Source organism: Condylura cristata, unplaced genomic scaffold (assembly GCF_000260355.1).
Source record: "Condylura cristata isolate star-nosed mole 26May11 unplaced genomic scaffold, ConCri1.0 scaffold00005, whole genome shotgun sequence".
Taxonomy (NCBI): domain Eukaryota; kingdom Metazoa; phylum Chordata; class Mammalia; order Eulipotyphla; family Talpidae; genus Condylura; species Condylura cristata.
This window is the reverse complement of record NW_004567106.1, coordinates 65,517,222-65,531,273: the sequence shown is the minus strand read 5'-3', so window position 1 is coordinate 65,531,273 and position 14,052 is coordinate 65,517,222. Positions and strand designations below refer to the sequence as shown.

The window sequence follows — 14,052 nt, the reverse complement described above, 5'->3', positions numbered from 1 at the left end:
AAGTACACTGCTGAGGGGAGCAGCGGGCGGGTCAGGAGAGGTCTGCCACACCATGTGGTCACCTCCGGGGCAGGCGGGAATTGAACTCATGCGAAGCGGCTTTTAGATTCTCAGTGCAGTGCTTTAACCCACTGCGCCACCAGGGAGGGCCCTGCCCAAGTTTTGATACTGTTCTCCTCTCCATCCCCATAGAATGTCTCTGGTTTACAGTTGTTAGTTGATGTTCATTTTTACTTTACTACAATTACTATGTGTGTACATATACATATACACATACATACATATGTATGTATGTGTGTGATATATATATATACACATGTGTGTGTATGTTTTTTCCTTCCTGATCTTTTACACTCCTGCTATGAGTAAAACCATCCAGTATTTTTTCTTTTTCTTTCTGGCTTATTTCACTAAGCATGATCTTTTCCAGCTCCATCCATGTTGCCACAAATGGCATGAGTTTATCTTTTTTGATTGCTGAGTAATATTCCATTGTATGTGTATATGTGTGTGTATGTATATATATATATATATATATATATATATACACACATATATATATCACATCTACTTGATCCAGTCATCTATTTCTGGGCATTTGGGTAGACTCCATATCTTCCCTATTGTAAATAGAGCAGCAATAAACATAGGGGTGCAGTTGTCCTTTTGAATTCATGTTTTTGTGTCTTTTGGGTAGATACCTAGGAGTAGAATTGCTAGATTATATGAAAGCTCCATTCTTAGCAGTTTGAGAAACCTCCACACAGCTTCCCATAGTGGTTGTACCCACCCCTGGGGTTCTAATTCAGGATTGTAAGATACTTTGCCACGTTTCTCAGTGTCCAGGAATTCCAAAGAATTTCCTCATCTGCTCTTTCTGTGCTCAGACATCTCACAGACAGCATAGTATATACTCTTCTCATCCCCAAAGTCTTCACTTCTATTTATTTATTTAAAGATTTAATTTATTTTTGTGTAGAGGAACTAGGGTATAGGCCAGAAGTCGGGGTGGGAGAAGATTCACTGGAGACAGAGCGGGGAGCAGAACAGGCAAGGCTACTGAAACACACAGCTGAAGAAAGCAGCAGGTGGGACAGGAGCGGTCTGCTGCGCCATGTGGGTCTCCTCCCTGGCCGGGTATCAAACTCAGGCCGTAATGGTGATAGCGCAGAGACTTAACCCCTAGGCCACCAAGGAGGCCCAGCCTTCCCTTTTAAAGGGTGGGGAGGAAGCACAGTTGTTTAATACTAGGGATCGAGCAACTCCTTTCTACTGTTCTGCTCTCTGTCTCTTGCTGGGGCGAGACCAGGCTGTATCAGGGCTGGCTGCCCAGGCCCTGGCTCTGAGCACGTGTCCAGCTGAGTAAGCACCATTGGCCTTTCCTGCTTGGCCCTCACTGTGGTGGCGGAGGTGCTGTCAGGCTGTGAGGGCCACAGACTTATGCTCGTGGCTGCCCTCCTGGCATCCTGCATTTTCTCTCCTCTCTCCAGCTCTGCCGCCTGACCACCTGTTGTTCAGATCCTGTTGCCATTGCCCATCACTACCACCGCCCCTGGCTACCTCTATCCTTGTTTTCTTCTGGGATTTCCTTCTTTGCTTTTCTCCGTTCACGTGTTTCTCATCTCTTGAACAAAGGAGTGTCCTGTATCACCACCGCCAGCCTATCGGAATTGTCTCCACTCTTTGCTATCTCAGTGGCTGGCAGACCAGGCCCTCAGGGATCGGTTAGGGCATCCGCATGTTCACCAGCTCAGCTCAGTGCGTGGTCTGGCTGGTTCTGAGCCCAGGAGCCTTGCGGCCCCACCGCTGGGGGGCACAGGGTCTCAAACTTTCAGCCTTCAGTTTTGTCATCTATAAAATGCGGCGTCAACACTGGTTGATTTGTGAGAACTCGCTAGCCTTAACATCCTATAACCCTAGATGTAGGAGTCCATCATTCTATGAAACAGATTCACCTTGCTCCAAAGGAAACTGTTGCTTAGCGCTACATTCAGAGTCACTTCCCGAGGCCTGGGGCAGAGGTCGCCCCTAGCATTCTCTTGCCTCTCAGCCTCCCTTCATGGTTTCCATTGTATTGCACTTGCAGAACTCTCTTGCAACAGCTGCAGAAGCTGCAGACTTTGGTGATGGGCAAGGTTTCTCGCACCTGCAAGCTGGCCGGCACACAGACGGGCACCTGCCTCATGGTGAGTTTCCTAGGACACAGCACTCAGCGGGCCTGGTCCAGCGCCCAGCTTCACCCACCCCCCTCGCCAAGTTCAAGTGCCGCAGATTTGGAGAAATCAGGCAGCTTGCTCCAAGGCTGCTCCTCTGCCGTGATGCAGTGGCTGAGCTGTGGTGCAGGCTGATGGGGCACTCTGTCTCCCGGCACTCAGGGTCTCCAGCTTGCTCTGTGGGCCTTGGAGTCTGCAGCTCCTCATGTTCTCTCCTCGCTGCAGGTGGTCGTGTTATGCTTTGCTGTGGCGTTCGGCAGCTGCCTGCAGGGCTACGGGCCCTATCCCTCTGCCACCAAGATGGCGCTGCCCAGCCAGCCCTCCCTGCAGGAGCCATACACAGCCTCTGTGGGTAAGCGGCCCTCAGCACCATGCAGGTTTCTTACTGCGTTTCTCAGAGCTTCCTAAAAACTTGACTCTCTGAAAGGAGACTTCTGTTTAAAAAGGGGCCAAAGTGTACTTCTCCATTGAATGAGGGCAACAGGGGCCCCCCTGCACCCCCCTTCACTCTGGGCTGGGGCGTCGCTGAACCTCTCCAGGACTCAGGAGAGCACAGTTTGGGGACTTCTGTTCTAGACTCGTCCTTGGCAAATTCTGATGTCTTCTTTTTGAGTTCTGATAAGGGGGGTGGAGGTGACTTGGGGGTGGGTAGGGAAAGTTAAATTTCCCGTAACATTTTAAGGGAACATCTGTGCTTTTCCTTCTGCTCAGTGGAATTGTTTATCACTGTAGCAGATAAAAGAAAAGAATCGGTCTGTCTTAAAAATCATTATATCCAAGATTTAGAACATTTGGGCACTGGGGTTTTAGGTTTCCTGACCTAGATCGGTGATGCCTTTTAAATATGTAGAGAGTACGAGATGGTTTGGGGGCTTCCAGTATTACACTAATGTGCATATGTACCAGCAAGAACAGAGCTGGGGTTCGGAGGGACTAGATTCAGGTTTGGCCTGATTTCGCAGGTCGGAAAGGCCTGTGTTCTTTACTGCACGGTGGCCCTGCCAGGGAGGTGACAGCGTGTTAGCATTCCAACCTGATAATTTCAGTAGCCTCCTGGGAAATTCTTTTCTCCTTCAGGTAATATATCTCTAAATTTAAGTGGAAACTGATGGGAATATAACGTCTGTGCCTTGGAAATGCGCTCCAGAGCCACTCAGCTCTGTGGTTCTCTTGTAAAACAAAAGAAACTGTCTCCATCCTTTGATTTATGGCTTTGGCTTTGAATCTTTCATTTCTACATGAAAATGCAGTTTTCTGCCCTGTACCTCCCTCAGCGGGCACGCTTCCTATTTTAGCCTGGTCCAACTCGCTCCGCACATTGGACTCTCACTCTCCATGAATTGTTTCTCCCAGACGGCCATGGGTGGGCAAGGAGGGGAGTTTTATTTGCAAGGCAGTGGGGTCGGGAGTTTGCTTCCTGTTTATTTGCTTGCTGATTGTTCTTCCAGCACAGTATAATTGGTATAATTTTCCATGCACAAAACTCTGAAACTCAAAAGCCTTTCAAGTAAACTAGTACAGTTGGCACCTTCCATCCTGGGCAACAAGAGCCCTGAATTGTCATTTGACCCCCCAGCCCCATGTAGTGAGTGAGGGGATGTGTTGCACCCCAGGGGCCCCCCTCTGACACCTAGAACTGTGCTCTGTCCTCAGTGAGATCCAGGAACCTGCTGATCTACGAGGAGCATTCGCCCCTGGAGGAGCCTTCCAGCCCCGCCTCCGCAGGGGAGCTTGGGCCCTGGGACCGAGGCTCTGCCCTGCTCAGGGCCGCGGGGCTGGAGTCGCTGCCGGATGTGGATCTTCCCCACTTCATTATCTCCAACGAGACCAGCCTGGAGAAATCCGTGCTGTTAGAGCTGCAGCAACACTTGTGAGTCCAAAGGAGACAGATTCGGCTCGTTGAATGCACTGGTGACGGGCCTTGTGCCAGGACCTGGGTTGTGGGGGATGGACTCTCCCAGAGGTCTGCTCCAGCCCTTTCCAGGACCCGGGAGCCTGCCGCTTGCCCAGGGCCGCCCTTAGCAAGACGGGGAAGGACCTGGTGTAAGCTCCTCCGGTGGCTGTGATGTCTCGGGGGCCTGGCCTGACTGGCCCCAGGAAGCTGGGAGAGGGCTTGAATCGCTTTCCCACTCTCTTCCTCCTCCCCCCAAAGTCACCAGGGCAGACTCACAGCCTGAGCTCAGCAGGGCCTGGCTGTGCAAATGCACCCCAAGCCCCACCCTGACGGATGCTGTGCCGCTTCCGTAATTTATATGGGAAGGTTTTGTGTTAATAGACATGTCTGTTGAGACGCTCACTGAGAAACATTGGGCATATATGTGTTTCCATATTGAAAATAACATGTTTGGCTCCAGTTCTCCATGAATTATTTCTTTTAGGTAGTGATGGGGGGAGTTTCTTTTGGGGAGTGATAAAGACCAGAGTTTCTGCCACTGCCAGTGTTGGTACTCTGCCCCTGGGGGCATCTGGACGTGTCCAGAGAGCACAGGCGGGCCTGGTCACACCTGGGGTTGCTGGTCTGGCTCAACGCTCCCTCGTGCCTCCAAGAGGGAACCGATTCTGATGACGTGGGAGAAATCCCCCTTCCTGCCGCAGGGAAGACTCACGACTATATATACTTCTCTGTGTTTATATTACACATGCATATTTAACATTTACCAGTGGCTTCTGTTTTAGGCATTATGCAAATAGGGTACATAAGTTCTTTTAAACACTTTAACAGGTTAAGCGTCATTGTTATTCCCATTCTAGAGAATCTTAGAGCTGCCCTAGGAGTAGCGCAGACTCAGGCCTTAAGGATTTGCCTCATGACCTGAATCATCTCCCCTCATTGCTCAGCGAGTCAAGGCCCTTTGAAATCTCACTTGTCCTGGGGCAGCTCCTCTGTACCAACGTCCTCACAGCCCTCATCGGGTTGCCTGGCAACTTTCAAGGCTGTTACTCCATAACCTGTATTTTCCGCTATATATTTATTGTTATTTCAAGTTACTGAGATTTTGGAAAATTGATGATCTGGTCATTGACTAGACCAGGAACAACCATCATCCTTTTATTTTCTCCTTCCCAGAGTCTAGCTGACTACTTGCAGGAAATGCAATCATTTAAAACAATTTACAGCGAGTCAGTACAGAACCTCCATGCTCGCCCTCTGGGTTGCCATGAAGGTGTGGGCAGCGGGCAGGCTGGCAGTTGAGGGCTGGGAACAGAAGATTGCCAATAGGAGGGAAAAGCTCAAGGGCAGGCTGGGGCCATCCCACAAGTCTCCTGTTAAAACTGTTAAAGTGTGATGACCTCACACTACCAGAGCACAAGCTGCCTCGTGCATAATCTGTGTCTGAGCCGTCTCTTGCTTCTCGATGCCTTCACAGGGTCAGCACCAAACTGGAGGGCAACGAAACGCTGAAAGTTGTAGAACTCGACAGAAGAGTGAACGCCACCTTCTGAGGAGGCCGCCCCCACCCCTGCTCTTTCTCGTCACCATATCTTTACGTCCCCAACTACCTTCGTCATCGCTTTTTCTTTTTGCCACCCAATCTTGACAAAGACACAGACAAGTCATGGGCAAATCATGGACAAGACATGGACATGGCTTTAATGAAGGACAACCTGGGATTTCCACAGGTGGTGAGAGCACCTTCCCCTTGCCCTGCGCCCTTCTCAATGGAAGGGAGCCCAGCATCTCTCCCTCCCTTCTCTTTACTGCTATAGGAGATTATTTTAGAGTCTGGGGTGGGTAAGCAGGCTTGTTTCCACCAACGGTGCCAAAAAATTACCACCTGGTTCTCAGCGCCACTTCTGTGACCACCGCTTTGAAGGAGACAAGAACACTTACTCGCTCGGGACTCCAGACTCTAGCCACAAAAGTGCCCGGATGGTCGTAGGGCCCTGGCAAAGCACACTGACGGCTGGACATCCTGCCTTCCCCTCGCCTGGGTCTCCGTTGCCCCCATCAGGATGGGCATCCTGTGAGCAGCCCACACCCCACCCCGCCCCCCATCCACGCCCTCGCTGGTTGTCCGGTTGTCCTCCCGGTGCGGAGGGTGGACCCCTTCATCACATTCTCAGGCCGCAAGTGCAATGCCTGACGGACTCAGGCTTCTCTACTCCAGGCAAACCTGCCCCATCTCACTGCTTGTAGAATTTCTCCATTACCGGTGTCCCCATGAGCATAGTTCTGCCTCCCAGCTTCTTCTCCTCCCCATTTGTAAATAGTATTTATTAGCTTGCTGAGACCTCCCGCCAGCAACCACACTGAAGAGATCCAACACCTCCCGCCAAACTAGTAAAGTCCCCCATCGGCCTTTGGAGCAGGGAGGGTATCCTGGCCCACGGGACCCCTGTTTGTTTCCTTTCTTCTTTCATTCCTGGAGGTCTGTGATAGAGCTGGGAAATCTCCCTGAGTGTGTATCCTCCTGTTGAGGAGACTCAGAGGAAGCTGGAGAAGGCCTTCTTCAGGCCTGAGGGTCTGTGGCCCGGCAGCTTCTGTCCTGTGTTCGGGTGGAGAAGGGAGCCCGGGCCCAGCCGTTGCACTTCGAGCGGCCTTGCTGACCCGTCTCTGCACACCTGCTCCTGCCCCTCCTCCCCTCGCCCCCACGTCCTCTCCCCTCCTCTCCTGCTTCAGCATGGGGTGTGGGCCTGAGGCCCATTCCTGGGCCGGAGAAGGTGGCATTTGTGTCTCTAGTCTTACCGTTTATGGTCAGGTTTGGCTACTTTACAGCTCACCCAAAGAAATACCACCTCACCCCCAACCTACTTTAATTTTTTTTTTAAGGATGAAAAGTAACTTTTGTAGTTTAAAAAAAAAAAAAACTTTCTCCTTTCATACAAATAAGAAATGGAAATTGCCTTTTTATTGTATAACATAGAAGATGCCCCTTAACTGTTTTGCCCTAACTTGTGTAAATATTTTGTGTAGGAAATTTGCTTACATACTGTATTTCATTTTTAGTAATGGCTAAAGGGCCTCTTGCTTTAGCCACTCCCCCCCACCCCAAACGCTCACATTCACACACACACACAACCCCGTCATTGGACCCTGTCTTTTGGCGCAAGAGCAGGATCATGTCCACACCTGGGCCTTCCATTCTATGCTAGAAACTGGATTTGGTGCCATCGACGTGAACCTTGTAAGCAGAACCCAGCTTTTTCAGCCCAGATGCTTATGGGATTTGCCGTGAAAGCTACCTGGAGAGTTCCAGCAGGGAGGTGGCCTCGCTCATCATTCATCATCAGGTGGTAGGTGCAGCGGGTTGCCTTGGTGGCCAGGCTGTCTGCATGGATCCCTGTCCTTAGCTTGGCCAGGGTAGACTGTTCATCAGTCACAGGCAGCCAGGGGCAGGGGACCCTAGAAAGGTAAAAAGATGGGGTGAACTGGTGTAGGAATTGGGTGATGAAGACAGGTTCCTATTTAAGGATGAGTGTGAGATTGGGCTCGGTGACTCTACGCCACAGTGGGGCAGGTCAGGTTTTAAAGGCCCCTGACGCCTCAGAGCGGGCCTTGCTCTTCTGGACCAGGAGGCGGATGAGCACAGGTGCCAGGCTGCGGCCCTCACTGCCTGGAGACTTCTCCCCCAACCCCACCCTTGCTCACTTCGCTCACCAGACTTCCACACCACAGGCCTGGCTTTCTGGAAGCTGTTCTCCCAGTCTGTGTCCAGAGGTGTGGCCCCCAGCCTGACAGCTCACATAGCTCTCAGCCAGGTATAGCTGCGGTTGGGGAAGTAGCCTCCGCCTTCCGCTGCTTACTTTGGAGCTGATACAGGGGAACTCAGTGTTATCCCTTGAGGGGAACCAGAAAGGGTCCAGAGGACACTGGAGGGTTGGTTGGATGAGAGCAGGGGGGTCGGGTGAGTTCCAAACAGTCCATGCACAATCCATGCCATGTCCTCGCTGTAGGATTCACAGACAGGGCCTTCGTCACCCCCCACAGGCAGTGCCCAGAGCAGCCCAACTAGCAACCTTACTAGCCCTGAAGAGGCTTCCAGACACAAGCCTGAGGGCTGCCTGAAGAACAGCCCGTCGTTACAAATATGGCGATAGGGTGTTGTCACCTTGTAAAGAGGTTTCGCTCGCCCTTTTCGCTCTTTGATGCCTGAGTGCAGGAGATGTCCTTGCCGACTTCAGAGAACTGGCACTTTTTCTCCGGATGAGACCTGAGTCACCCAGGCCTCCAGGGTGGCTCTTTTCACGGCTCTCGGCTTTGCACTTAGGGACAGATCCTGTAAATGAAAGGCCTCCGTGCCAGTTTTAGGAAACATTCCTGTGAAGTGTTAGGACCCTGGAGCCTGGCTCACAGAAAGAGAGTGTTACATAAAACCCTGACAGCTGAACTGGGTTGCTTTCCAGCAGGGCGCAGGGGTGAGGTTTGACACCAGTCCAGGCAAAATTAGGTAACCTTTTTATTTAATATAAATGATTTTGATCTGGAGGCCTAACTCATGGCTTGTGGGCAGCTTTTAGCTCAACATATTTACAAACCAACTAGAAATATCACAGTAGGTTTTTCCTCCCTTGTTCTCTTTCTCCTGAACGCCAGAGAGGGCTGTGAATCCCATATGCCCAGAGAGTAGGAGTGTTGGATTGATTCTTCTTTATTTTGCCAGTGAGTCAAATGTCCGCAATTTCTGTCCAAGTGTTTTATTAAAAATTTTCAGCACTTCGTGGCAACCTCCTTCCATGTCCTCACACCAAGCCATACCATACTGAACCGGTTGACCCTCCCAGCCAGCTCTGCTGGACACATGTCGGCCAAGCATTAAGCAGAAGTGGAGACACCCCATTCCCCAGTAAGAAATGGACCCTCCCTTGCTGACACAAAATCAGAGGTGAAGAAGGCTCTCAGTGCCCCCTTGTCTATTTTGAGTCGCAGGTTGGGTGAAGCCCACCTTTGAGGAGGCTTCATTAAAGCCCCAGCACTCTGGCTTGGAGGCTGACAGGACCTGTGGAACCGTTAGCAGGGAGAACCCTAGCGAGAGCCATTTTATTTGAATGCTTTTCGGCTGAGACAGTGAGTAGACATGCGATTGACTGAGCCCTCTGGGAAGGCAGTTACAGGAGAGGCTGAGGAGGTGGCAGATTCTCGCTTTTCCATTCAGTTCATCCTAGGACTTTTCAGTTTGCAGGAAGGAGGCTATAGGCAATATTGGGGGAGAGGGGGACTGCGGGAATGCCATTGATGGATGTTATTCAAGACAGTGCTTTCTCTGCGCCACCCACGGCCAACACACATGTACACACAAACACGCCTCCCGGGTCTTACACACTCATTTGTACCTTAAATGTGTCATATCTGAATCCAGGGTGACTGAGGAAACCCACATCCCTGCGAGATTTTGTTTGTACCCTTGTAATAATGGATTGAAGTGTGTGAAGGAAAGACTCTTGAGTCTTCCTGAAAGACTCAAAAACTGGTTTCCTCCAAGCACACCCTGAGCGGATTTGCATATCAGGAGAGAACAATCCGGGGTCAGGTTGCGTTAGGAAACCCTGAGTTAGGAAACCCTGGTCTTGAGGGGGCTCAACCGCAAGGGTGAGTGACGCCCAGTGCCAGGTGCCCTGAAATCTCACAGCAGAGCATTTTTGAGGTGCGCAGGACCCCAAGCCCTTTGAGGATGAATTCTCTATGCCTCCATGCACAATGGGTCATCGCTTGGCAGAGGAAAAATCCAGGAGTTTTATTTTTGTTATTTGGGGCAACAGAAGTTTCTAGAAGGAAGAAAATAGTTGTGGGACGCTTCTTAGGTGCTGGCTGTGAAGCTATGTAAGTTTGCAGTCTATGGATCAGCCACTAGTTACTAGGAGACAGATAAACAGCTAATGACGGGAGGGAATGACAATTTGGTGGAGTCCAGGATTAGGTTTCCTCGCGGGAGATGCGGCTCCTGCCCCGCCCCAGCCCCACGGTGCAATGTGCGTGGCTTTGTGCTGGGTTTGTGTGGCGCGCCCTGCCCGTGTTCTCACGTCTTTTTCCTGCCATCTTGCAAATACCAACCAGCAGTCTTTGCTTCCTGGAAAAGAGAACCCCCGGCTTTAGTTCTAGCTCTCTGCCCTGTCCTGTGCCCTCCTGGGTGGCACCCAGTGTGAATACTTGTACCGCGACCCGTGGCCACCACTGCTTACGCAAAAATCTCCCTGTCAGGTAAAAATGCTTTGAGTCTATGGAAAACACCAGCAGTCTGACACCGTGAGTGGCCCTTTTTAAATAATGCTGAGACCCTCGACTATGACACCCAATAGCTTTATCGTCGGGAGACAGGCCGGGCTTTCTGGGCTTTGCAACAGGTTATGTAGACCAGCAGTGTTTGAATCTAGAGACGCCGCAAGTTTGTTCTCTTGTGGTATTGTGATGGGTCTTTTTTTTTTTTTTTTAAAGCTTTATATTCTTTGTCATAGCTAAGTAAATACAAAAAAAGAAAAAGAAATGCTTTGTAGGATACTTGTATTTAGTTTTGGGGGAAAATGAAATTGTTATGCTTTTGTATTTCCATTTCTTGCAAATAAAAATATTTTTTCTTAAATAGTAAAAGGTTGTCCTGTCTTTAGAATTTTGGAGCACTGGTTTGAAAGCCTTTGGCTTTGCTGATGAGCATAGGTTTGCCTATGTGGGCCTAACCATTCTTCCCTGATTATCTAGTCAAACTGCAAGCAGAGTCACAAAGCAGCCATTTGTATGTTGTCCTGTACTGAATCCAAGTCTCAGCTGGGGGAAGATGGAGAAATGTAGTTGTTTTTCAGACACAGGAAGATACACAGGCTCCTTTGGGATCAGTGCAGTTCCTTGTCTCTTACAAGAATTTTCTAACTAGATTTCAGAATCGTGGATTCCATTTTACTGTCCCCTCATCGGGATACTGCAGTGGCGGCTCAGACTTGAGCTAGAAGGCCCCTTCTTCACCTGAGCAGTTAATTGTTCAGTCCTGCTCCTGATGAAATGTTTGATAAAAGCTGATACATTCAAGCAGTGTAATCCTCACTCCCCTACAACCCTCGCATTCAAATTTAATTTTCTCCACTCAGAAAGAGTAGGGCTTCCTTTAGCTTCAGGAAGAACACCCAGGATGTCAGAGGCCAAGGTCATGGACTGTGCAAAGAGCATGCTCAGGCCTGGCCAGCGCTCAAGGGTGCTGGCCCTCTCCTCTGAGCATCCTGAACTTCTGTTCCTGCACAGGGGGCCTTTCCCTGTGGGTGCTTTTAGTCAGGAAGCTGCCATCTTCGTTCTGAGGAGAGTCTCACGAAAGGCTCCTCTGGACACACTGGTATGGGCGCCTCTCTGTGGAGAACATTCTGTATTGATCGTGCCTCTGTAGTGCATGTTTCTAATGCTTTCACACCTGGAGCCTTACTGGCTCAGGAAGAGGACTGTGGGTCCCAAGTAGGAAACCAGCCAAGCCAGAGGCAGCCAACGCCAGCCAACGCCCTCCCCCATCCCCCCTGCCCTAACTACCCCAGGGCTGGGTACTCACGTCTGTGCCTCAGTTTCCCAGAGTCTTCTGAATTTACTCAGATTAGCCACGCCTAACCCTGCTTACCTTGCTCCATAGTTCCTTCCTGTAGAAACCACAGTAGGGTTTCTGGGGGTGCAACAGGTTAAAGTGCAGCACTATGAAGCTACCATAACACAAGTTCAATCCTGGGCCAGGGAGTGACCCACAGGGCACAACAGACCTCTCCCTGACCTGCCTGCAGCTCCCCTCAGCAGTGTACTTCAGTCCATCCGCCTGTTCTGCTTGCTCCCTACTCTGTCTCCGGTGAGTCCTCTCATCCCCGCACCCCTGACCTGTACCCCTGTTCTGTACGCATAAACAAATCAATCTTGTTTTAAGAAAGTACTTAGAAAAAAGAAGCCTCGGTAAAGGCTCTTGCCTACTTTCTCTCACTCCCTCTGTTCCTGACCGGTCCTGGCACTGCAGATGTGGCAAGCCTGCCCTCCCTGGCTTGAGAATGGTGAGTAACGAACCTTCTTTTCAATGGCATTATCCCTTGACCTGTGGGCCTCCCCAGCTCTGAATGACATTAAAACCTGCACTTTAAAATGCTTTCCTAAGGCATTGGAATGTCAGCACAGAGGCTGCTTTCAGACTGGGTTTCCTGGGTGTTCTGGCTTTCCCGAAGGGCCTCCTAGGGTTAAGAGGACACAGATTTGGGGAGGGCTCATTTCACACTGGCTGTGGTTTGAGCACCAGAGGAGAAAAATGAGACCTTTGGAGGCGGGAGATGGGGGGGGGGGCAGTTTGGGGGAGGAGGTTAGGTGAGTGCTGGGGATTGCTCATGAGAAACAAGGTAAATCCAGTGTCTAAAGTCAACCCCGTGCTCAGCTCCTTGGTAAGTCTTACTCATATGGTTAAAAAAGGAGAGCCACAGAGGCAGGAAACTGGGAGAGGGGGTTGGGGGCAGAGCCACGCTGGATTCAGGAGCTGTAGTGTTACGGGTCACACCCAGAGTTCCTGCGCCAGCGTTCATTTGCGGCTGAGACCTATCACGCACTAGGTGATTCTCATGTATTACCTGTGCTCTTATTTGTTTCCTAACAAAGCATTAAGAAGGCGATGTAATTGTTCCCTTTTGCAGTTGAAGACATTTCTTCAGGGTCATACCGCAGGTTAGCTCCGGTGAGAGATTTGAGCCTGGTCTCCGATGACTGTAGTCTTTGAACTACACTAGGCTGTTTTTCCACGCTGGAGACTTTCTCTTGTTAAAACACAAGTGTTAGCCTAGATTCAAGGTTGCAGACCTCAAACGTTTCTGGTTTGGTTCTATGATGTTTGAAATCGTTGGTTAACCTTTTCACATTGGACGTTTCTCAAAACTCCTGATTTTGGTCTTTTCTTGAAAGATGAGAAGATCTGGCAGCTCTGGGAGTTGATGATGGTGGCCTCCGGATGGGCAGGTCGCCCCCACATACCTGGGCAGACTCATCACGTCACCTCTTCTCATGGTGTTCTTGAGGCGTCCCTGGGACCCGTTCCTCTGTCCTCTGAATTGGTGGCCTCTGCCCTTGAGGGAGACTTTTGTGAGTCATGAAAACTGAAAAAGGAGATGTTCTATATCGGTGTTAGGACCAGGCAGACAGGGTGGTGGCTTTATGCCAGGGATAGGAAATGAGAGACTGAGAAGGGGGAGCTAGGCTGTGACCCATGGAGAAACCACCCTTCTTTGCAACCCCCTTCCAGACAACCCCCCCCCCCCCCACACACACACAGATTGCAACTTAGGGCCTGTTTTTAGTCCCGGAGCTAAATCTGTATTAATCTTGAAATTTATAAATTTAAAAATATTTATATTCACAAATCCTCTTGGGGCCTCCCTGGTGGCACCAGGGGTTAAGTCTCAGTATTTTAAAGCTATGGGCAGCCACTGTAGCAGGAGTTCGATCCCAGGGCAGGAGTGACCCACATAGCACAACAGACCTCTCCTGTCTCCCTGCTGCTCCCCTCAGCAGTGTGTGTCAGTCAATAAGCCTGTTCTGTTCCCCACTGTCTCTGGTGAATCCTCTTACCCCCCCCCCCCCCGGGTCTGCAACCCGCAAAAACAGCAAACAGCAAGTTCAGTTTCCCAATGGCTGTATGGGTTATGTATGCTCGAGCTAGTTTCAGAAAAAAGCTTCCCCCCAAATGTAAATACAAAACTCCCTGCATATTTACACCTCCCAAGGGCAAAAAAACGTTACCTTCAATCCTTAAAAAAAATGTTCCGGCCCTCCCTGGTGGCGCAGCGGGTTAAAGCACAGCACTAAGAAGCTTAAGCCTCTTCCGCATGAGTTCGATCCCCGCCTGCCCCGGAGGAGATCCACATGGCGTGGCAGACCTCTCCTGACCCGCCCGCTGCTCCCCTCAGCAGTGTA

General features: G+C 50.5%; 1 protein-coding gene across 1 annotated transcript in view; it reads left to right on the top strand.

Annotated features, from left to right (window-relative positions):
- CREB3L2 (cAMP responsive element binding protein 3-like 2) overlaps positions 1–10,664 on the top strand; it is a 115,613-nt gene extending 104,949 nt beyond the window's left edge. Inside the window, exons 9-12 of the mRNA XM_004677076.2 lie at positions 2,087–2,186; positions 2,439–2,565; positions 3,867–4,083; positions 5,582–10,664. Coding sequence (XP_004677133.1) covers positions 2,087–2,186; positions 2,439–2,565; positions 3,867–4,083; positions 5,582–5,657 — 520 coding nt within the window. The 3' untranslated portion in view covers positions 5,658–10,664. The remainder of the gene's footprint in view (positions 1–2,086; positions 2,187–2,438; positions 2,566–3,866; positions 4,084–5,581) is intronic.
- The last annotated feature ends 3,388 nt before the right edge of the window (positions 10,665–14,052 follow it).